This window comes from Coregonus lavaretus, assembly GCF_964263955.1.
Source record: "Coregonus lavaretus genome assembly, chromosome: 36".
NCBI classification, from domain to species: Eukaryota; Metazoa; Chordata; class Actinopteri; order Salmoniformes; family Salmonidae; genus Coregonus; species Coregonus lavaretus.
This window is the reverse complement of record NC_140023.1, coordinates 7,145,493-7,171,663: the sequence shown is the minus strand read 5'-3', so window position 1 is coordinate 7,171,663 and position 26,171 is coordinate 7,145,493. Positions and strand designations below refer to the sequence as shown.

The following is a 26,171-nucleotide window of genomic DNA, read 5'->3' as shown; positions in this document are numbered from 1 at the left end:
ATTTGTAATACTACTTCATTTCATACGCACATCAAATTATTTATCCTATTTCTAAATGTAGGCCTATATCTCATTTATATCTACTTACATACTGGACATAAACACATACATTTGGAAGGTATTTCTGAATGTATTTCGTGGAGACCAAGTGCAAGATCTGTAAGACAGTTTCGCATTATAGACGGATATTTATAATCAGTCCTGAGCACAGATAATGTTTGTTCTGAGAGGAAAGCCCTACACGTCCATTGTATTATGCATTATGGTGCTGAAATATAGGCTATCATCTTTCGATTTGCTATGTTATAGAAGTGGGCGCCCGGATGTCCGTGAAGAAAAGCAAAACTATGCAGTCACTTTTCCCAGTGCGTAAAAAGGCGATCTTGGCTATAAGCAGATCATCACAGGTCACTCACACCATGCATTGGTTCCACTCTACAATGACCACCATGTTTCTCACAGGATAGGGTTCTTGCTGATGTATTCAGATTTAATAACTTAATATTGCAATTGCGAAAAATGTATGAGCTTAATGTTTTTAATAATAACACAATGACATCTCTAAACTATCGGAGTAGGCTATGCGTAATTGAAATGCACATGCAGTCCATTGACGGGGTGGACTATTGGCACGGTCTGCATCTTGGGGAATGTTTCCGTGGCGAGTGTCCATTTGCACGTGCCAATGACTTCAACGGCCAGGGTTTTTAGTATCATTTGGGCAAGTTCCTTTCCGACGCAACTCCTTATTCCGCCACCAAATGGAATGTAATTGAAGCGCCCAGTCTTGCTCTCGTCACGCTCGGGCCCGAAACGGTCTGGGTCGAAGATCTCCGGTCTCTGGAACACTGCAGCTGTCTCATGGGTGTCGCGGATACTGTACATTACACTCCATCCTTTAGGAATCTGGTAGCCCTTGGAAGTAGAGAGACAAAACAAAAATTCAACTTCAATACAATCTTTACAAGGTAAAGGTCGCTATTGGCAAGTGACAACCTATTTACACTCAGACTGAATGCTCTTTGACTTCCAGAAATGTTAAGGCATATTCAGTATCATCTGTATCTCACAACATATCACATGGACCCTAAACATCAATATGAATCATATCAATTGTAAATTAATCATTAATCAGTATGAATAAAGTTGTAATAATCCGACTAGAATACATCTCATCGCATCCACCATCGGGCAAAGGCTAGCCTTGCAGGATATCCAGACGGCTTCAAAGTTATTTATACTTTTAACCTAGGGACCTCAGTTCAGTATATCCCTAATTTCAAATCAAAGCCTATGTGAATCTATTGGTCACTTTATATGGAGCAATGATTGGGAGATGCACTTGTCTAACGCTGCACGCATTATGGTGTATTGAAAACTCACCCAATTACTTTGAAAAAATACTGAAATGGTTTTGTATCTGCTTTCGAATAATGGCTTATGTTCCAGCCAGTTGAGGGACTAATTTCCCGACATCACAGTATATCTAAAGTATGATGCGGTGTGGCTTGGTCATGGGGTTGATCTAAGGTCAGCTTCCATACACTCTTAGAAAAAAAGGTTCTGGATAGAACCAAAAAGGGTTCAATGCTTCATATATGGCACCCCTAAAGGTTCTATATAGAACCAACATGTATCCAAATAGAACCCTATATGGAACCCAATGGTTCTATATGGAACCAATTTCGGTTCAGTGAATAATAACCCCTGGGGTTCTGATCAAAGAAACCTACAAAAGGGAACCTTTTTGGTTCTATCCAGAACCTTTTTTTAAAAGATTGTAGTGCGCTTCCGCAGTGTGTAAAAAGCGCGCGTAATGATTTACTTACGTTCAATTCGAATGTTTGTAGCACCGTCCTGTATCCTCCAGACACTGGCGGGAGAAACCGCAGGACCTCCTTGACGACAGATTCAATGTAACGTAGCTGGCTCAGTTTCTCCATAGTTAAACAAGGAATATGAGACCGAGAACACGGTCCCTCTTCGTTTTCATCCAGTGCGCAATTAACAGTCCCGTTCCCATTCACCAACGGGGTGTTCTCTGCGTCTAGATGCCGATGTTCCTCTTGTTCCGTCGCAAGAGGACCTTTCAGACCATTTTCTTTGCCGGAACAGCTGTGGGCGCTGTGTGCTTCGTAGCCGAGACCCTCCGACTCCAGCTCTCTCTGGGCTTTCTCCACCACAGCGGGGTGCCGCAGGAGCTGAAGAATAAGCGAAGTGGAAGCACTGGCTGTAGTTGAGTGAGCAGCAAATATTAACTCCACCGCGGTTTCCTAGACACCAGAAACAGAACACAATGAACATTTTATTTAGGCCATTTGCTTTGGTCGTCCAAAGTAAATAAATGGTAAATTCACCTTAGTAGGCTATAAACCTAAAAATAAGACTGACTATACAATTGCAAATGTGGGATTGTGTATGCATATGACCAAAGCAGAATGGATAAACAGAAAATACTATAATTTACCTTTAACTCCTGCATGCTGAGTTCATTTCCGTTTTCCTTGGCATTGATCAACATGTAATCGAAAGCATCGTAGTACTCCCCAGTCTGTTGTTTCTGCATTTTCTCCTCTATGATTTTCTCCATGCACGCATGTAGGATTTCCCGGGCTTCTATTCCCTAAGAGTAAAACATACATCAGCATGGCTTCTAATGGATTTTTAGCTGCTTTGATGGGATATTTCCATCCAGTGTTTGAAATTATATGTATTATTTTCCATTCTATTCTAATAACATATTGGGAGTTAATGTGATGTGCATGTTTTTTGTTACCCATGCAAGTTAGCAAAATAGTTTGTTATCGTGCCACACCATACAATATGAATTAGGCTACAATTATTTTTTTGAAAACATGTAAAGATATTGATAATAAATAAACGTATTATAATTTCTGGGTTATCATTTCTCAGGACTATCATTTTTACAATGATTAAAACATAAATGAAATATGCGAATAATTTTACAGCATTATAACATTGTTGGCTATAGGCCTACTCACTTTGCGGAGGCCACTCATTGGTGCGTCAATTGGTAGTGAGAAGAGGTTGTTCATGAGTTGCTCAAAGATCTTAGAAAGGTAAACTATGCGTTTTTCCTCCATCTTCAGTCCCAACAAGACTCTGACAGCAATGCGAAATGTGAGAGACTTGGCTGAGACGTAAACATTCACTGGGCCGGGCTCCGAGCACCACTTTGCAATTTCAGACTTGACAACATCTTGCAAGCGAGGTAGGTAAGTCTCCAAGGCCCCGCGGCTAAACACTTTTGCCAAGATCTTAAAGGAAAGGAAAGCATAATAAAAACGTATCACCTGGTTGGCTACAAGGCACTCCAGACAACAATTGAATAATACTTGAGACGAAATTAATTATCCCGATACTTCTCTAGTTATTACCTATATGTAATAACTCAATAACAACAGCAGGGAATTATGTGCATATTTTATTGCCTTGAATTGCCTCTCTGGCGAGTAACAGGCCTAGAAGATGATCATACCTCACCAAGTTATGTCCCCTACAGGTTTTTACTAATCTTTATTTCATCCTTACTTTTCTCTTCTTCTTGTGCAGATCTCCGATAGAATTGACCAGGGTGTCGGGTCCCAGGATTATCCGGGTGCTCTGAGGCCACTGCGTGCAAACCAAGTTGTGTTCTCCAAGCAAGATTTTACGGATGTTTTCGGCACCAGTCACCCGGATAACAGGCTTTCCTAAAAGGTGAGTTTTAAAAACGTTGCCATGCTTCTCTCTCCTGGAGATGTGGAAGTTGGACCCCTGTCATAAAACACAAACACACACAAAAGCGGTAAAGGAGGTGTTAATTTCATGTATATAAAGAGGGCGCGTTCTACGCATAGCCTTAAGGCTCTACCCCGTGCCTCCTAGTTTACGCCCAGTCTGGAAGCGGGATGCATTCCTACAGGAAAGCGGTGTGGAATTGAAGTGAAAACGTCTGTTTTTCACCGAAAGAATGAATTACACACGCTCATCAAGTCCACACAAGTATAGTACCATTGACGCATTATATTCAGTATACAGTATACTGCACAAAGTTGTGTGCTATTTCTTTGCACATTTTTAACACAAACAAACTCTTTAGCTCATCACATGCATGGTGACATACGTCGCATAAAAGGCGCATATAGCCTATCTTGGAACTCTTGTAAGAAATAAACAATACTCCTCATACCTGAAAGAGCCAGTGGAAAGTTTCTCCCACCAGCGGCCAGCCCATGGACCCATTGGGTAGCGGCAACTTGCACTCCATGTCCCGCGTAATGGTCCACCGGAAGGTCCACAGTTGCCTGGAGACTGCAAGCAGGATCAGGGCGGAGAGCACAGATGTGAGCGCTGTGACCAGCGCTGACAAGTGACTGAGCTCCAGAAGGAACATCTCCAAAAATCCACGTGCTACTGTGCAAACTTTGACTCGTGCTTATTTTCTCTGTCCAGGGGAGAGAAAAAAAATCCCCAAAACGTTAATGGAGCTTTTATCTTAAAAGGCATTTCACAGACATATTTGTATGACAAGCCTGGTTTCTGATAATTTTTCAGAAGACATGGTTGAAATAGGCTAAACGAAAGAAAAATATGATCCTGATTTAAATCTACTGGAAGTCTCCTTCATTCCGCCTCCATTTACTTCCCCTTGAATGACGAGAAACTGACAAGTATTCCAAATAGTTGTACAGGTTATACATGCGCCGGCTTGTCTATTGTATGTGCGTTTATACATTTCAGGAGGCTCAATAATCCCAAGGCGTCCGGTGTTTTATAGTGCATTGTAATAAATCAGGCAAAAGCGGGGAATATACTCACATTGATTGAAATACAGTAGCCTACAGTTGGCCAACGTTTGAGACGTGTAAGGCGGATGCTGACTAAGAATAGTATAATATCTCCCTTTAAGAAAGTAACACTGAAAAAAGTCGCCTAATTTAAAAGTGTTTGTAGCTTGAAAAAACACAAAAACAGCAAAGAAAACAACTGGAATATTGAATAAGGGGGTGTAGAGAGCCTTACCTTGTTTTACATGTAGAACCAAGTCACTGACAGCAGCAAGAAATTCGTCCTTAAAGGTCTCTTTCCAAACGCATTCCTCCTCCACAATGTATTGTTCGCATCGAGCTTTATAAATATTGGAACACTACATGATCCACCTTCGCAGATGACGTATAACGTTTTTTTTATATATATATCTAAAGAGCTTGATAAATCGCCAGGATTGGAGAAAAGTTTGTGATAGCACTCGGAGATTAAGTGAGCGCGAGCGGGGCGGCTTTGAAAGTGCGTGTAGGGTATGGGGATCGAATGGCAGCTGATTGAGGAGACAGGTAACCAACCAATCACTGAAACCCGTCAGTTTGACGGACTCTGTTCACATAGACCAGTTCTCAATAGGCATGGACATGGTGCAGTGGTATAGCCTCCCCTGCCAACCTGGCCCTGCGTGAATAATAATACATATAGGCCTACACATTAACAATAACCTGAACAAGTTTTCATGCTTTCAAGATTAATTCAACCTGCAAAATTATAGGCAATATTTATTTTCTCGGATAAATAGCACTATTTACATTTTCTAGAACTTAATCTAACGTGAGCGAATTGTTCCAAATCTAGGTTTCCGGATGATTTGTCCTGTAATTTTACGCAGTTGAATTCCTTCCTATGTAATGGTCATATCACAGGGTGAACGTGCTAATTTAAAACCATAATGTACCATTTTAGAAACGGGTACACAAATGTAAAAATAAATGTAAATATAACATTCACTTTAATTCAAAACTTCGGAAAATGCTTTACGCGTGGTTGTGTTAACATTCCTCTGGTCATAATTGGGTTCCCTCTCATATTCAGTGTTGATGAGTGATGGCTGAGGGGAAGCGTGCCCCAGAGATGCCGATCACCTGGTGTCCTCAGTTCTTCCAGGTGGGTTCCTTTTCCGTTCAGGGAACAGACGGAACACCTGTTGCACACATTTTGGATTGGTGGCCAAATTCGTCACCTGAATGTTTAAACAAAGTATTTCATTACAAGAGGGTAACCTACAGTCTCATCTTTAAAAATGTAAATATTTGCATCTAGTGAAAGAAAATGTTTTAAAAAATTGAAAAATGTACACATGATAAAACAGATACAGTAGATCAATGCGGTGCAAAATAGTCTACCTATTTTTTAAAATTGTGAGATGAAAATTGTAATTTTATCTTCAGTTTGATTCCAAATAAAATGTTAGACTGTAGCCTGACATTGTAAACATGTAGTTATCCAACCTTGTCACTCTCTACGATAAATGGGTGTGTAATGACCCTTTATAGCTAAATCCAAACGGCTGATGAAAAAGTTTGAACACTTTTTTGTATTGCTAGTTAACAAGGGTCACGTAATTTTCCCCATTAGGACCTGTTAAGTACCACTAAACTGTTAACAGTTAATAACATAGGCCGATGTTATAACAGCTATATCAACCAAATCAAATCAAATGTACCAATATTTCTCATAAGCCTGTTAGGCCTATGAAAAAATGGTGTGGAGGGCATCAGTTATAGAAGGATGCACTATGTTAACACTATGTTAACAAATCTTAATTGAGCCTCCTATGGCAAGCCATGTCATAGTGAATATGTTCCTCTTAATAGTGAGATTGCTAATGGTACTGTCCAATTGAGTGACAGTGTATGTGTTGTTTTCTGCCATTACATAGTCACTATATGAGCTGACCTTGGTCTTTGCATGCACTATGTCTGTTGTGCTGTTCCCACTGTTCCAAAACTCAGCCAAACTCTAGTGCAGGGGTACTCAAGTACTATTTGAGAAGGTCCAGTCACACAAATGTCCTAGGTGGCAAAGGTCCGGATGGATAATGTAATTTGTCGGCATAGTAACAACCCCCCACCTCACAACCCATGCGACCCATGCGACCTCAACGCCAGCTGAGTATAGAGGCTCTAGTGGATTACTGCCTAATTATATGAAATGGTGAAATTATGGCCTGGGGTGTCATTTTATTTCGGTAGGCAATTTCCTACCGTCCACTAGGGGCAAAGTGAGCACCTATCGCCTAAACCTACCCTAACAACACACTATCACAAATGATCGTGAAATAGACACAAATTACTTATTCGATATTCGTGACAGGCACACCATTTTTTCATGCTCACACAATTTTCTAAGTAATTATTTTAGTGTCCACCACACGATTTTCTTCTTCATAACGCATTTGTATTTTCTTCATAACAAATTCAAATTTATTGTGGCTAAAATTAGCTAGGTTAGCTAGGTGGCTAATGTTAGTTTAGCTCATTGAAGCCGGTTAAGATGGAGACATAACATGCGTAGTTTGAATTACTCCAGGAAGTAACGTTGCAGTTTAGCTCAGTGCTGCCACCTCTCATTGAGTAACTCAAGTTGAAGGCCGACCGGGGTACTGTAGGCTGCCATTAGCAACTATATTATCCTTAATACTTATTTTGTGTGCGATTAAAAAATAATTGGTTCAAGGACATACATCTGGTGTATTAGAAGCAATTATTGGTACCATGATTACATTTACGCTAAGATTGACCACGAAGATCGACATTTTTCCATTCAATATAATGATCCTGTTTTCGGCTAGCAATGCCTGCTGTATCGTGGTCAGCCTTGAACTTCTGTGGCTTCAATGAGAGGGGGCAGTCGTTCTCCCCTGGGTTAAGGTTAAGGTTAGGAGGGTTAGGGTTAGCTAACATGCTAGCTACATAGTTAGGTTTAGGGTTAGGGTATAGATGGGTTGGCTGACAACGTCACGGAAATGTTGCCGGAAGCCGTGCTTTGTTATGATTCTGAACGGTCAGAAAGCTAGCAACAATGACAAGAAGCTGCCATGTGGGGAATCGTAGGTGGCTCGTTTCAGCTAGTAGTATTTTGTTCTTGATGCCATGTCTTGTTTGGAGGTGTTTTGATTTATTTCATGTCAATGCTAATATGGCTCAAATTCACTAGCTAGCTAACCAACAACTGTAACGATGTATTTGAGAGAAAACAAATGCTCATTGTGCAAATGTATTAATGTTTTCAATAAACATTTGGAGACAAAATATAGTTTACAAGTTGTCAACAATCTAAGCCTACCCCGTCTGTTTTGCCCCATAGTTGCGAATATGTCGGTTTTGTTGCTAAACAACCAACCCGTCTATTAAGTAGTTGCAAAGACGCTAATTAGCTAAAATGCTAAAGTAGTCCATCATGTGATTCGAAAACACAACGTTTTGGTTAGGGTTAGCATGTTACCTAACCGTAAATAAAAAGTAGTAAGTAGTTGCAAATTAGTTAAAATTCTAAAGTTCTCAATCATGTGATTTGAAGACCCAACATTTGGGTTGCTAGACCTTTGCGTTATTTTACTACCACTGCTTCGTACATGTCATCGAGAAACCCTCTCTGCCCTCAGTGGGGTGTTTAGTCATGGAACAGCTTGTGTTTGAAATACTGCAGTGATGATTCACACATGGTATAGCCCTCCTTGTCATGTTGGGTTGTAATGATTACCTGCCCATAACCTGGCCCACTCCCTCTTCCTGCTCTGATGTTGATGAAACTCAGCATTTGATATATGATTCATACTTCCAGTTTAATGCCGCTCCTAGATGCAAAGTCTCCAGGTGATTAAGAGGCAAGTCCCATCTCTGTGCCCCCTGGTGCCCTGTGGGCTGCGGCTCTAGAGAGATATATGGAGGAGCCCCCCTGCAGGTAAACAGACAGGGATTGCAGTAGTTATTTGGATTTAGACTAATCTCTCCCATGGGGCAGAATACTTGCCTGAGACCCAGCAGCTCCCCTCCTGTCCTCTTCTTTCACTGCCACCGTGCTGTCATACAACTCCCCTACTAAAGCCAGGTCAGAGGTCTGTTCACTGATTGATTTGATAACTAAGTCAATCTTTACATAATGATGGCATCACACAACAACTTACTGGGACGGAAACCACATCCCATGATTGACTTAGTTATCAAATCAATCAGGGAACACACCTCTGCCCTCGCTTTAGTAGGAGACAAAATGGTGAAGAAAACCAAATTATGAGGCAAGGTGGGCCTGCTAGACAAATCTCTGCAGTGTCTTGAGAGAAAGCTGTAACAGCATTCAGAGTGTAGTCACTGTGACCCAGTCTCACTTTGAAGTGTGAGAGGCAACAACTCAGGCACCTTTCCACTCAAGCTTTTACGGGGGGCAGGGGGAGAGTGTGTGTGTGGGAGAGTGAGGAAGTGAGCGAGAGAAAGGAGAGAGAGAGAAAGAGAGGGGGGGGGGGAGTATTGTCTTGTCTAGATATTTAGCAAATGTCATTATTAATTTTAACAGCCAAGAAACCGAATACCAAAGAAGAAGCTATCAGCTATGGCTGTGGGAGACAAGTAGGAGCTTGTCAGACATGTGGAGGGAACTTCTCATTCAGACAAGAACACAACGCTCGATGTTAGGATGATACATGAATGTATAAAATAACTGTTTCACTAACAACATCATCTCAAGAGGGGATTTTGAATTTGTTTCCCTACTGTAGTTTATAAGGCTATTACAATGATTAATAACCCTTAATGTTCTTTTTTTAAAATAGTTAATTTTAATCTAATGATGATTATGCCCCAACACAAAAGAATGTCAAGAATAAATGATTGCTTTATATTATTTGTACCAACATAACATTGAATTAAGTATGGATAATAAATGACTTGGAAACAATTGCGTGAGGTGTGTTTTTTGTTATGGAAAATACTTGACGAAGCAGCTAAATGAAAAGTGATGCAAAGGCTGTCCACAGAGAAGAAGACAGTGCAAACACTGGGAAAAATAAAGTGAACTATGCCACCTATTACCCTGGAGGCATTACAATGACATGTGTCTGAAACCTTCACTGACATGAATACAGCTACTGTTCCTCTTACTGCAGTGCTGTGTACTTCACTGTCATGTATAGAGATCATCAGATTTTTGGAGGGACAACAGTAAAACACATTTTTGACCCGTGGGATAGCAAAAGTACTTTCAAAACGCCTTGAATGAATTTGGTAAGCACTGTGCTGAAAACTTTATGTAGAGGGGGGAGTATTTTGATAGATACTTTATTTGGAAGAAATTGTTCTGACACCAATCTTTTGGTCAATTAGTCAAGGAATTAACGGTGTTGAGGTAAATTTCCCATTCCCTTTGAGCATTGCAAAATGTGAGGTTATGATTCTAGGTGTTAACGTTAACAGACAATATGGTGAATAAAAAATTGCAGCTATCTCTGTCAAAAATATAATTAACAGTGAAAAATAAAAATATTAATCCCATCCTTTTGTTGTTTATTTAGTCTTCTGTTGCTATTATTACAGTTTTTTCCAAATGCTAACACACTAAAATGACATGCACAGCACAATTATTTAAACTGACACACAGAGAGCAAAACCTCATCTCAAGTCTCCAAAAGTCTAAACACATTTTCTGCTTTACACACATTTTGCAATTCAAAATGGCACTTTTTAAATGCACTGCACACGGTTCTCTGCATAAGACACAACAATCTGACATAAAGTCACATGTTTGCCATTTCAAAACACTGCCATTCAAAATGACACTACATGAGCTAATTGGCCAATACATGTGCCACCTGGCCAAACAACTCAATGGTTAATTGTTACCACTTCAATCAGGAAGTAAGCACTATGAAAAGACCACAGGTGAGCACCTTTTGTTTTACAACAACAATGGAAGACGTTGCAGAGAGAAGAAGAGGAAGAGGAAGAGGGAGGGTGAGAATGAGAGGGGGAGGAAGAGTGAGAGGTAGGGGTAGAGCTGGTAGAGGAGTTAATGGCCAAAGAAGACAACAACTTTCAAATGAAATCAGAGCAACCTTAGTTGATCATGTCATCAACCATGGGCTGACAATGCGAGAGGCTGGACAGAGAGTGCAGCCCAACTTGAGCCGTTTTACTGTCGCCTGTGTCATCCGGACATTTAGACTGGAGTACAGGTATGTAACCAACATTTATTTCACACTATGTAGTACACCCCATGTCATAGTGTATCAGTTGGGTGACACCTGTTTACTTCATGAATGGCTGATGTCATACACTAACTGCACAAGTTTCCTGTACAATTTACTCTACTGTGGGGGAAATATCTTTAGGCTGCATTGTCCAAGCCCTATATTTTTGTTTTTTTGTTTTTCTAAAGGACTGAGAGACGCAACCATGGTGGAGGAAGGGGCCAAATGTTCACCGGGGTACAGGAAGCTGCCATTGTAAACTTGGTTTTGGAAAATAATGAAATCAGATTACGAGAAATTCAAAGCTACATTATCCAAGACAACACCATATTCAACAAAATTAAACAAGTCAGTCTGTCCACATTGGCTCGCATTCTCAAGCGAAACCAAATCAGAATGAAACTACTTTATAAGGTGCCATTTGAGAGAAACTCTCAAAGAAACAAAGAGGTCAGATGAGCATATGTGGATGTAAGTACAATATTGACTGCAGTACACTACACGCAAAATTGTTTCCCAGTGTACTGGATAACACCAGTGCTTTTGTTCTTTATTTTCAGGGAGTACTGGAAATGGATGCTCATGCAATCCCACATGAGTTCATCTGTATAGATGAGGCTGGGTTCAACCTAGCAAAGACCAGAAGAAGGGGGAGAAACGTCATTGGCCACAGAGCCATTATAGATGTTCCTGGCCAACGTGGTGGGAACATCACAATGTGCGCTGCCATCTCCAATACGCATGGTGTCCTCCACCGTCATGCCAACCTTGGACCATACAACACAGCCCATATTCTCACATTTCTGGACAGACTCCACAACATTCTCATACCACCAGAGCGTATGAATGATGCAGACCATCAAAGAACCCAGTATGTTGTAGTATGGGACAACGTGAGCTTTCATCGTACAGCCCCAGTCCAAAATTGTTTTGCTGACCACCCACCATTTCTCATGCAATACCTCTCACCATTTCTGAACCCCATAGAATAGTTATTTTCGGCATGGCGGTGGAAGGTATACGACCGGCAGCCCTTTGTGCGCATGCCTCTTGTGAAGGCTATGGAAGAGGCATGTGATGAGATTGATGTGGGTGCGATTCAGGGATGGATAAGGCACTCAAGGCACTTCTTCCCTCGATGTCTGGCAAGGGAAGATATTGCCTGTGATGTGGACGAGGCGTTGTGGCCAGACCCAGCTGTGCAGCAAGATGCTACCTAATAATTTTTCTAGCCTTTTTTTTTTTTAAATATATTTTTTCAGCAAATTTTTTCAGCAATTTTCTTTTTAAATTTACTGTTTTTTGTGAGCATATTTTTGTTCAGTCCAATGTAAATATATCTGCTGTGCATATGTTGCACTGACTTGTTTGGTGAAAAAAAAAAAAAAAATGTTTCAACAGCATGTGTGTGTATCTGCAAATATTTCTGTGCATGTGAACAATCTGAAGAATTTTCTACAATTTGAACTGTTTTAGTATTATAGCAAAGCATACTAAAGATGAGAGTGCTTTTCATTATGCCCAACAGTGTGTAGTTGGTTAGACAAAAATCTGGTAATATGAATGAAGTGTGTGCCATTTCGTGCAAACGTTTGATTTTGATAATGCTATATGTAGTTTTGGTTGCAGTGCTTCATTTTGCAGGATATATGAGGTATTTTGCAGTTTGGGTGTGTGGTTTTGTGAATTGTGTTAAGTATTTTGATAAAACCAGCCTAGTTTGCAAAATTGTGTTTTAGCAATTGGGAAAAACTGTAAACATGCTGTAGGACACTCAAATTTAAATTGAAAGCCAGTTCCACTGCTTTTTCCCTTCATTCTTCCCTTCTAATCAGGGACAGACTTAGACCTGGGACACCAGGTGGCTGCAATTAATTATTACGTAGAACAGAAAACCAGCAGTACTCCAGACCTCATAGGGTAAGATTTGAATACCCCTGCTCAAGGATATTTAATTTCAATTTTCATGCTTATTACCACAACGTCTTTGATCAGTAATTACACCACACACACACACACAGGCAAACACCCACACACCATGGTAAAATTCATAACCCCACGGACAACTTCGAAATCCCCCATCGTTCTATCAAGACCTGTTCTCTCAAATGGAGCTTTCTAATTTTTATTTATCCATCAAGTTAGACAGAGTGAGAAAAAGTTCAAAGGGGGTGAGATATCCCGTGATCTCACAGTGAGGTAGAATAAAGAGAATGTGCTTTAATTTGGAGAATTGTGGCTGTCTGTCATGTCACATAAGTACACACAGTGAGCACTGGGCTGATCTGGTTTATATAATAATATAATAAATGCCATTTAGCAGATGCTTTTATCCAAAGTGACTTAGTCATGCGTGCATCCATTTTTCATATGGGTGGCTCCAGCGGGAATTGAACCCACAACATTTGACGTTGCAAGCACCATGCTCTACTGACTGAGACAAGATGGCTCTGACAGACACGGTCGCCCTGTTTCTAGCTCCTAGCCAACTTTGCAGTATTATTATACTTTTTTTGTTATTTCTTACATTATTTGCTCAGAATGTTTCTTGTATTATTATCTACGGCCAAAAATAACTTTTGGACATTACATTGGCGATCACTCACCAGAAATTCTAGCAGAAATTCGATTGTGCACCCCAATACATGTCAGACATACTTTTAAGTTATGTACCCAGTAGGTCCCTCAGGTCCTCTGGCACTGGCCTTTTAACTATCCCAAAGCCTAGGACCAAGAGGCATGGAGAGGCAGCCTTTAGTTATTATGCCCCCAGCCTCTGGAATAACCTGCCAGAGAACCTGAGGGGGGCCGAAACTGTGGACATATTTAAAAGAGATCTTAAAACACACCTTTTTAGTTTTGCTTTTCCTTAGGGTGCTTTTTAGTCGTTCAGTTTTTATTGTTATTCTTTAGTTTTTTATCCTCTTATGTTTGTGTAGTAAATATTTCAGTTTTTATTTTCATTGTTTTTATTAGTTTTTTTCCTGTGAAGCACAATGCGTTGCATTCCATGTCTGAAATGTGCTGTATAAATAAAGTTTGATTTGATTTGACTTCCCTGACCTGGATCCTTTGTTTGAACTTCCCGAGGCAGCTCTATTCACCCCGGGGGCTGCACCAAAACGCTGACGCCGTAGAAGAGGAAGTGGGGCCCTAGTCAGACTCAAGCGGCTTGCATACCATCCACCGCTTTTGAGTAAATGACTCGCTAACGTTCAGTTCCTGGACAGTAAAGTAGACTAGCTCAGGGTGAGGATCTCCTTCCAGAGAGACGTCAGGGACTATAACATACTCTGTTTTACAGAATCATGGCTCTCTCCGGATATATTGTCCTGTCCATTCAGCCAGCGGGGTTAACCCTCCATCGCGCGGACAGGAAGAAAGAACTCTCCAGGAAAAATAAAGGTGGAGGGATTTGTTTCATAGTGTGATTGTGGTAACGTACAGGAACTCAACTCCTTTTGTTCTCCCGATCTGGAATAACTCACCATCAAATGCCAACCGCATTACCTCCCAAGATAATTTTCTGCAGTCATTGTCACTGCTGTGTATATTCCCTCCCAAGCTGACACCACAACGACTCTCAAGGAACTACACTGGACTATGTGCAAACTGGAAACCGCATATCCTGAGGCTGCATTTATTGTAGCTGGGGACTTTAATAAAGGAAATCTGAGGAAAACACTACCGAAATTCTATCAACACATCTCCTGTGCCACACGCGCATGACATCCTCTGGATCATTGCTAATCTCCCTTCCAGGACAGCTACAAGGCCCTCCCCCGCCCTCCCTTCAGATCATGCCTCCATTCTGCTCCTCCCCACCTATAGGTAGAAACTTAATCAGGAAGCACTCGTGGTAAGGACTGTTCAACGTTGGTCTGACCAATCGGAATCTATGCTTCAAGATTGTGTTGATCACGCGGACTGGGAAATATTCCGGGTCGCCTCTGAGAATAGTATCGACGTATACACTGACTGGGTTCATCACGAAGTGCATAGAGGATGTTGTTCCCACTGTGACGATTAGAACTTATTCAAACCAAAAACCATGGATAGAGGGCCGCATTCGAGCAAAACTGAAAGTGCGAACCACCACATTTAACCATGGCAAAGTGACTGGGAACATGGATGTGTATAAACAGACCAGCTACGACCTCCTCCGTAAGGCAATACGACAGTACAGGGACAAAGTGGAGTCTCAATTAAACGGTTCAGACACGAGACGTATGTAGCAGGGACTCCAGACAATCACGGATTATAAAGGGAAACCCAGCCACGTCGCGGACAATGACGCCTCACTCCCAGACAAGCTAAACATCTTCTTCGCCCGCTTCGAGGAAAACAACATTGAGCCGCTGACGCGGGCCCCGGCCGCTTACGAGGACTGTGTGCTCTAGTTCTCTGTGGCCGACGTTAGTAAGTCATTTAAGCGTGTTAACCCTTGTAAGGCTGCCGGCCCAGACGGCATCCCAAGCCGAATCCTCCGAGCAATTCAAAATTGATTAAATACATTTATTTTCTCACCCATCACCCATTTTCTCACCCATCTACACACAATAACTGCTTGGCCCCTAAGATCCTCACAAACTTCTACAGATGCACCATTGAGAACATCCTGTCGGGCTGTATCACAGCCTAGTACGGCAATTGCATCGCCCGTAAACACAGGGCTCTCCAGAGGGTGGTGCGGTCAGCCCAACGCATCTTCGGGGGCACACTGCCTGCCCTCCAGGATATCTACAGCATCCAGTGTCACAGGAAGGCCAAGAAGATCATCAAGGACCTCAGCCATCCGAGTTACGTCCTGTTCACCCCACTACCATCTAGAAGGCGGAGACAGTACAGGTGCATCAAAGCTGGGACAGAGAGACTGAAAAACTGCTTCTATCTCCAGGCCATTAGACTGTTAAACAGTCACCACTAGCCGTCCTCCACCCAGTACCCTGCCCTGAACCTTAGTCACTGTTACTACCCGGCTACCACCAAGTACTCTACCATGCACCTTAGAGACTGCTTTTCCCACTGTGTACATAGGGTATTGAACACTGGTCGCTTTAATAATGTGAATATACTTTTCTACCCACTTTATATGTATATACTGTATTCTACTCATGGCTCATCCTATATACAGTGAGGGAAAAAAGTATTTGATCCCCTGCTGATTTTGTATGTTTGCCCACTGACAAAGAAATTATCAGTCTATAATTTTAATGGTAGGTTTATTTGAACGGTGAGAGACAGAATAACAACAAAAAAATCCAGAAAAACGCATGGCAAAAATGTTATAAATTGATTTGCATTTTAATGAGGGAAATAAGTATTTGACCCCCTCTCAATCAGAAAGATTTCTGGCTCCCAGTTGTCTTTTATACAGGTAACGAGCTGAGATTAGGAGCATACTCTTAAAGGGAGTGCTCCTAATCTCAGCTTGTTACCTGTATAAAAGACACCTGTCCACAGAAGCAATCAATCAATCAGATTCCAAACTCTCCACCATGGCCAAGATCAAAGAGCTCTCCAAGGATGTCAGGGACAAGATTGTAGACCTACACAAGGCTGGAATGGGCTACAAGACCATTGCCAAGCAGCTTGGTGAGAAGGTGACAACAGTTGGTGCGATTATTCGCAAATGGAAGAAACACAAAATAACTGTCAATCTCCCTCGGCCTGGGGCTCCATGCAAGATCTCACCTCGTGGAGTTGCAATGATCATGAGAACGGTGAGGAATCAGCCCAGAACTACATGGGAGGATCTTGTCAATGATCTCAAGGCAGCTGGGACCATAGTCACCAAGAAAACAATTGGTAACACACTACCACAGGACTGAAATCCTGCAGCGCCCGCAAGGTCCCCCTGCTCAAGAAAGCACATATACAGGGCCATCTGAAGTTTGCCAATGAACATCTGAATGAGTCAGAGGAGAACTGGGTGAAAGTGTTGTGGTCAGATGAGTCCAAAATCGAGTTCTTTGGCATCAACTCAACTCGTCATGTTTGGAGGAGGAGGAATGCTGCCTATGACCCCAAGAACACCATCCCCACCGTCAAACATGGAGGTGGAAACATTATGCTTTGGGGGTGTTTTTCTGCTAAGGGGACAGGACAACTTCACCACATCAAAGGGACGATGGATGGGGCCATGTACCGTCAAATCTTGTGTAAGGACCTCCTTCCCTCAGCCAGGGCATTGAAAATGGGTCGTGGATGGGTATTCCAGCATGACAATGACCCAAAACACACGGCAAAGGCAACAAAGGAGTGGCTCAAGAAGAAGCACATTGAGGTCCTGGAGTGGCCTAGCCAGTCTCCAGACCTTAATCCCATAGAAAATCTGTGGAGGGAGCTGAAGGTTCGAGTTGCCAAACGTCAGCCTCGAAACCTTAATGACGTGGAGAAGTTCTGCAAAGAGGAGTGGAACAAAATCCCTCCTGAGATGTGTGCAAACCTGGTGGCCAACTACAAGAAACGTCTGACCTCTGTGATTGCCAACAAGGGTTTTGCCACCAAGTACAAAGTCATGTTTTGCAGAGGGGTCAAATACTTATTTCCCTCATTAAAATGCAAATCAATTTATAACATTTTTGACATGCGTTTTTCTGTATTTTGTTGTTGTTATTCTGTCTCTCACTGTTCAAATAAACCTACCATTAAAATTATAGACTGATCATGTCTTTGTCAGTGGGCAAACGTACAAAATCAGCAGGGGATCAAATACTGTTTTCCCTCTCTGTAACTGTTGCTGTACACACCTTTTCTGTTCATATACTGCCCATACTGTCTATACACAACATTTTATATATATATATAAATATATATATATATATATATATACAGTGAGCACCATAATTCATTGGACAGTGACAATTTTTTTGTTATTTTGGTTCTGTACTCTAGCACTTTGAGTTTGAAAGGATACAATGACAATGAGGGTGAAGTGCAGCTTTAATTTGAAGGTATTTTCATACATATCGGATGAACCGTTTAGAAATTATAGAAGCTTTTGTACATGGTCCCCCCCATTTTCGGGCATCAAAAAACATTGGATAGTTTAACATAATGTAGAATAAAGTAATCATTGTTAATATTTGGTCTGATTCACACAGTCCCCTCTGAACAGTTGATGTTGAGATGTGTCTGTTACTTGAACTCTGTGAAGCATTTTTTGGGCTGCAATTTCTGAGGCTGGTAACTCTAATGAACTTATCTTCTGCAGCAGAGGTAACTCTGGGTCTTCCATTCCTGTGGCGGTCCTCATGAGAGCCAGTTTCATCATAGCGCTTGATGGTTTTTGCGACTGCACTTGAAAAAACTTTCAAAGTTCTTGAAATGTTCCGTATTGACTGACCTTCATGTCTTAAAGTAATGATGGACTGTTATTTCTCTTTGCTTATTTGAGCTGTTCTTGCCATAATATGGACTTGGTCTTTTACCAAATAGGGCTATCTTCTGTATACCACCCCTACCTAGTCACAACAACACTGATTGGCTCAAACGCATTAAGAAGGAAAGATATTCCACAAATTAACTTTTAACAAGGCACACCTGTTAATTGAAATGCATTCTAGGTGACTACCTCATGAAGCTGGTTGAGATAATGCCAATAGTGTGCAAAGCTGTCCTCAAGGCAAAGGGTGTCTATTTGAAGAATCTCAAATATAAAATATACTTTGATTTGTTTAACACTTTTTTGGTTACTACATGATTCCATATGTGTTATTTCATAGTTTTGATGTCTTCAGTATTATTCTACGATGTAGAAAATAGTACAAATAAAGAAAAACCCTTGAATGAGTAGGTGTGTCGAAACTTTTGACTGGTACTGTATATATATATATATATATATATATATATATATATATATATATATATATATATATATATATATTCAAATCAAATGTATTGGTCACATACACATGTTTAGCAGATGTTATTGCGCATGTAGCGAAATGCTTGTGCTTCTAGTTCCGACAGTGCAGCAATATCTAGCAAGTAATATCTAACAGTTCCACAACAAATACCTAATACACACAAATCTATGGAATGGAATAAGAATATATAAATATATTACATTTATATATGGATGAGCAATGTCATTATCAGAGTGGCATAGGCTAAGATACAATAGATAGTATAGAATACAGTATATACATATGAGATGGGTAATGCAAGATACGTAAACATTATTAAGATAGCTTAGAGTAAAATATATATATATGAGATGGGTAATGCATGATATGTAAACATTATTAAAGTGGCATTATTAAAGTGACTAGTGTTCCATTTATTAAAGTGGCCAGTGATTTTCAAGTCTGTATGTAGGCAGCAGCCTCTCTGTGCTAGTGATGGCTGTTTAACAGTCTGATGGCCTTGAGATAGAAGCAGTTTTTCAGTCTCTTGGTCCCAGCTTTGATGCACCTGTACTGACCTCGCCTTCTGGATGATAGCGCGGTGAACAGGCAGTGGCTCGGGTGGTAGTTGTCCTTGATGATCTTTTTGGCCTTCCTGTGACATCGGGTGCTGTAGGTGTCCTGGAGGGCAAGTAATTTGCCCCTGTGATGCGTTGCACAGCATTAGTTATATAGGATACCTTCAGAAAGTATTTATACCCCTTGACTTATTCTACATTCTGTTGTGTTACAGTCTGAATTCAAAATGTATTAAATATTTATTTTTTCACCCATCTACATACAATATCCCCTAATGACAAAATGAAAACATGTTTTTAGACATTGTAGCCCAGATATCGAATTTACATAAGTATTCACACCCTTTCGTATGACACTCCAAATTGAGCTCAGGTGTATCCAATTTCCTTTGATCATATATTATATTATATACAAATGCAGCGTTTTCCTTTAAATATTTCTTGATGATTAGTTGACAAGTTGAATCAGTTGTGCTAGTCTGTGGCTAAAACAAAAATATGTACTGTTGGGGGTACTCGAGGACTGGAGTTGGAAAACATTGACATAGGATATACAGGTAACTTCTAAAATAAAGGAAACACTTCAGTAAATGAGGGATACAACGTATATTGAAAGCAGGTGCTTCCACACACGTGGTTCCTGAATCAAATAAGCAGTTAATATCCCATCATGCTTAGGGTCATGTATACAAATGACCAGTTGCCCATTACCTTGGCTACCATGACTAGAAGAAGAGATCTGAGTGACTTTACAAGAGGGGTCTCAAAGGAGCATAGGGGGTTTAAAGGGTGTGTGTGTGTGTGTGTGTGTGTCTCAGTCACCAGATCTCAACCCAATTGAACACTTATGGGAGATTCTGGAGCGGCGTCCTAGACAGCATTTTCCACCACCATCAACAAAACACCAAATTATGAAATGTATTGTGGAAGAATTGTGCCACATCTCTCCAGTAGAGTTCCAGACAGTTGTAGAATCTATGCCAAGGCACGTTGAAGCTGTTCTGGCGGCTCGTGCTGGTCCAACGTCCTATTAAGACACTTTAAGTTGTTGTTTCCTTTATTTTGGCAGTTACCTGTAAGTTTGTTATGTTTGTGGTAACACTAGATGGTGATGGAGATTACATCTGTGTTATGAGATGCGTGTGTTCCCCATGCCAACCTTTGTGTTAGTGCAGTGTTACGACATAGGGGCTTGAGTTGGCAATCTGCTGGCAATCTGTTTTCGGTCAATATGGTGTAAAAAGCAGGTACGATATGGCCTAAATATGAGGTACAAAATGGCCTAAATATGAGGTACAAAATGGCCTAAATATGAGGTACAAAATGGCCTAAATATGAGGTACAAAATGGCCTAAAAAGCACATAGGTGGATATCTCCTGTAATCCAGTGTAAAAGGTCAGGACAGATTGTTTTGTAAATGTAAGTTCTAAAGTAACATATACAGTGGGGAGAACAAGTATTTGATGCACTGCCGATTTTGCAGGTTTTCCTACTTACAAAGCATGTAGAGGTCTGTAATTTTTATCATAGGTACACTTCAACTGTGAGAGATGGAATCTAAAACAGAAATCCAGAAAATCACATTGTATGATTTTTAAGTAATTAATTTGCATTTTATTGCATGACATAAGTATTTGATCACCTACCAACCAGTAAGTATTCCGGCTCTCACAGACCTGTTAGTTTTTCTTTAAGAAGCCCTCCTGTTCCCCACTCATTACCTGTATTAACTGCACCTGTTTGAACTCGTTACCTGTATAAAAGACACCTGTCCACACACTCAATCAAACAGACTCCAACCTCTCCACAATGGCCAAGACCAGAGAGATGTGTAAGGATATCAGGGATAAAATTGTAGACCTGCACAAGGCTGGAATGGGCTATAGGACAATAGGCAAGCAGCTTGGTGAGAAGGCAACAACTGTTGGCGCAATTATTAGAAAATGGAAGAAGTTCAAGATGACGGTCAATCACCCTTGGTCTGGGGCTCCATGCAAGATCTCACCTTGTGGGGCATCAATGATCATGAGGAAGGTGAGGGATAAGCCCAGAACTACACGGCAGGACCTGGTCAATGACCTGAAGAGAGCTGGGACCACAGTCTCAAAGAAAACCATTAGTAACACACTACGCCATCATGGATTAAAATCCTGCAGCGCACGCAAGGTCCCCCTGCTCAAGCCAGCGCATGTCTAGGCCCGTCTGAAGTTTGCCAATGACCATCTGGATGATCCAGAGGAGGAATGGGAGAAGGTCATGTGGTCTGATGAGACAAAAATAGAGCTTTTTGGTCTAAACTCCACTCGCTGTGTTTGGAGGAAGAAGAAGGATGAGTACAACCCCAAGAACACCATCCCAACCGTGAAGCATGGAGGTGGAAACATCATTCTTTGGGGATGCTTTTCTGCAAAGGGGACAGGACGACTGCACCGTATTGAGGGGAGGATGGATGGGGCCATGTATCGCGAGATCTTGGCCAACAACCTCCTTCCCTCAGTAAGAGCATTGAAGATGGGTCGTGGCTGGGTCTTCCAGCATGACAACGACCCGAAACACACAGCCAGGGCAACTAAGGAGTGAAGCATTTCAAGGTCCTGGAGTGGCCTAGCCAGTCTCCAGACCTGAACCCAATAGAAAATCTTTGGAGGGAGCTGAAAGTCCGTATTGTCCAGCGACAGCCCCGAAACCTGAAGGATCTGGAGAAGGTCTGTATGGAGGAGTGGGCCAAAATCCCTGCTGCAGTGTGTGCAAACCTGGTCAAGACCTACAGGAAACGTATGATCTCTGTAATTGCAAACAAAGGTTTCTGTACCAAATATTAAGTTCTGCTTTTCTGATGTATCAAATACTTATGTCATGCAATAAAATGCAAATTAATTACTTAAAAATCATACAATCTGATTTTCTGGATTTTTGTTTTAGATTCCGTCTCTCACAGTTGAAATGTACCTATGATAAAAATTACAGACCTCTACATGCTTTGTAAGTAGGAAAACCTGCAAAATCGGCAGTGTATCAAATACTTGTTCTCCCCACTGTAAGATAATGAATTGCCTACTATAGTTGGTAAAAAAGTAGCCTATGAGATAATCAAATTCTCCCTTTTTAAATAGAGGAGTCTGGTTTTCTGTGAGCTTTGCTTTCCATGTTCTTTCCTGTCCTGAAAATGTAATGGGATTTGTTACCGAAATAATGAAATATCCATTCAATCCAATCCAATCCAAAGACATATTTTTGGTCTTACTATAAGATAATTTCAACATAGTGAACTCGGAGTACACTTTTTGGTCCTGCAGTCAGTTTGCAGAAGAAACAGTGGAGGTTATTCTATAGCACTCTGTCTGGAAATCTAACACTCCTCAATCAACATCCGCAAGCTATCAATCATGGAAACTTCCAGCTAGAGAAAGAGAAAGTTGTCCACATCCCAAAAACAACCACCCCGAGAGTTGACAGGATACAATACATATCCTAACAAAGGTTAAAGGCTTCCACATGTCAACATGGATTTAAATATCACTTCCAGAATTGGACATTTAAAGTTGCTATGAGGTGGCGATGAAGATTGACAATATGTTTCGCAATGAGTTCTGTTTGTGGCTCAGAGTCTCAAAACAAACTGAAAGAGAATGTTCAGCATAACATGTTGGCCAAAACAGAAGGGAATGCAACAGTTTGAAACCTGAGACATTATTAACCAAATATCCTGTCCTCATTAGGCTGATTACAAGTAATAAAGGAAAGATCTCTGAGAATCCATTTGACAGATACGTGGTAGGGATCATTGGGAGGGGAGCCATATTCTAGATAAGCTAACGGTTGTAGAGATAAGCGGTCTCTGTTACTAACCAGGCTTAGGAATCAGGAGATTCTCTCCGTCTCACTGATCCTGTCTGTTGGGTACCGTCTCTCATCGCACACAGCGTTCCCCCTCCTTCCTCCCTGAGTCTCCCCACCACGTCTCTTTGATTTGCAGACCCTTTCCCCTCGTCTAAGCAGCTACCTGTCATCAGCTCGTCCCTGGGGGATGGGTGGGAAGGGAGGGGTGTGTTGGTGACCCCCAGGGCAAGGCCAGGGTGAGGGGGTAACGTCTGACTACCGGACCCCATTTCCTTATCTTTCATGGGCCCACGTAGCGAGCAGGCCAGGGTATCGAATTTGGGCCGAGGTGCAGTGTCATGACCCCAGCGGAGGTGATCCTCGAACAAGGGCCACTGTTCCTCCTATAGAAAGGCGGCCTGTTTCTGACAAACTGTGGTAAAAGTTCAAAATGAAAGACCTTTCCTCCGCTTTCCTCCACTCGCTGAATACTTTGGAAAAGTTCAGTCCTGATTAACATATTTAATCAATGAGGAAATATCAAGCTTCCAAAAAAAAATACAACAATGTCTAATAATAGTTAGCTATAGCTATTGAAGTTAAACAAACAGGTTGCGGGTGAATTTAAATCTCATTCTCGCTTGACAACTGGAGGATTTCCGACACACAGTTTCAACATTATATGCTCATACCGTTACTAATCATCACCTAAGAGGGCAGTTCAGAAAGAGTTGACAGTCAGTTGTCTGGGCTGTGTGAGGAATGTTCCATAGAATGTTCCACAGACAGGTCTCTTTGACACAGAGCAGGAAATACAGAGGATATCTGTCAGACAGGCCAGCTAACGACAGCATACCGTTTGAGATGCTGAAACTGGATCCCTTCCCCCGTGTCGGCCCATTTATGACACGCCTCTTGACATGTTTTTGCACTTCTAATCAAGAGTTTTGTATAACACATCAGACGGAGACACAGAATGTGTCTGTTTGAGCTAGGATAATTATCTTCCAGACATGGTCTAGATCTACTATATGATATGCTATTAGATCTTTATAGCTCCTATGATGCTAGATTTACTGCCTGGATTGTTATATTATTATGAACAACTCTGGCATGTAAAATGTATTTTAATATTTGCAATTGTGCATATATTTAGTTAGTTTCACAGTCAACATTCTGCATTGCCTCGGATGACAATGGTGTCTGATAACGACTGAACACAAGGAGGAGGAGGAGGAGGGTGGCGTGGCGTTTTAAGTGTGATGCAGCGGAAGGATTTCTTTCCTGAGGGTTCAAAGGCTCAGGGGGGGAACGGTTCCCAACCTTGGTGACAATGAGTATTGGAAAAGGTGTAGTGTTTACATTTTGAGTGAATCAACAATAAGAAGGAAGTCCTTTTATTAAAAGGAAGAGTGGGCATTAGGCTCAGAAGCTGCTGTCTGTGAAACCCATTACCTGTGAAAAGCCCACCTGAGGCAGCGATTAAGAGGTCAGCAGTGGTTCAGCACAAAACAGACACACACATAGGAGGGGAAAGAGGAGAACAATGGCAGAAAAGGCTTCTTCAATTGCGGAGTCTCTTTCAAAGGGGATGTCTCCCAAAAAGCCATAATCCATTAAGTCCCCTATCACCCTGGTCTCTGTCACACACACGGATAAAGGACAGAGACTGGTGGGAGTGACAGGATCTGGAGAGTGGCCTGCAGTGTGTCAAGTTGTGGTGAATTGATCCATGCCAAAGGTCCTGTTCTTGCAGATCAGTACAATCACTTCTACAAAGAAAGGGAAGACAGAGAGAGATATGAAGGAATGAGACACTGTTGGCTGGGACCTCAGCAAGTAACCACAAACAGGGCCTATCATCAGGGCTGGCCCTAGCCTTTTGGGGGCCCTAAGTGAGTTTTGGTTGCCATCTTGGTTAGGTAGATTTACATTTTTGTGATTTAGCAAACACTCTCATCCAGAGCCTAGTTGGCTCAGGGATTCGAACCAGCAACCTTTTGGTTACTGGCCTAATGCAGTTAACTGCTAGGCTACCTGCTGCCCCACAACATGGTTATCCTATTTACAATATAGTTAGCCTTACAGCAAACAACTCCTTGCTCTTCCAGAGGACCCCTTTGGATAACGGGGCACTTCGCCACAAATAATCATTATTGTGTGAAGATTAAAAAAAAAAAAAACGTTCAAGCAGGCCTATTATTCACTAAAGCATTGGTCCCTGTTTGCTTTCATTCAAACCACTGTCCCCACTCCACTGGTTTAATTGCCCTAAGGTATATGTGGAACTATAGGCCTAATAGACCAAATGAACCTGCATTTCCTCTGAGCAGACAAGCTTTAATGTGGTTTACTGTGTTTTTACATAGCTTATGCTATGTTTAAATCTGACTGACTCAAATGTTCTAACAAAATTGACTGGGCCCCCTTAGAGGTCAGGGCCCCTTGGCACATGCCCAGTTGGTAATCCAGCCATTATCACTATAAGGTTTAGATAGCTTGGTTGCCTAATTTACCTAGCTAGCTAGCAAAAACTTTAGCTGACAATAGGAAAACTGCTGATGCACTACAACATTTTGCAATTGGACCTTGTGTATTCTACAATTCAAACTTTCAACAGTTTGGTCAGGGACCCCCTAGTGGTCGCGGGTCATGCGGTCGATAGTGTTGCTTTGCTGGCTGGCCGGCTCTGCCTATCATGGTTTCATTGGCAGTCTTCCAGCTGACAAAAAGAGGCGGAGCGCCAACTTCAGAACAGTGCAATAAGAATGTCTACGCATTTCCCACCCCACACCCTGTGCCACAAACATCTCTGACATCCCCAGATTAATTACACACAATCTTTATTATACAACCTTGGTGGAGTTTACCTGTATAAAAATCACAATCTGTGAGACATGATGTTCATAGGG

The 26,171-nt window shown here is 41.6% G+C and overlaps 1 protein-coding gene across 1 annotated transcript; it reads right to left on the bottom strand.

Moving 5' to 3' along the window:
• Positions 1–521: 521 nt before the first annotated feature.
• LOC311110802 (cytochrome P450 26B1-like) lies at positions 522–4,657 on the bottom strand. The gene is made up of 6 exons (XM_084153367.1): positions 4,193–4,657; positions 3,553–3,777; positions 3,003–3,278; positions 2,468–2,623; positions 1,830–2,273; positions 522–915 (listed from the first exon to the last, which is right to left on the bottom strand). Exons 1-6 carry the CDS (start codon positions 4,394–4,396, stop codon positions 580–582), a joined length of 1,641 nt encoding a protein of 546 aa, XP_084009493.1. The 5' UTR covers positions 4,397–4,657; the 3' UTR covers positions 522–579.
• Between the last annotated feature and the right edge of the window lie 21,514 nt (positions 4,658–26,171).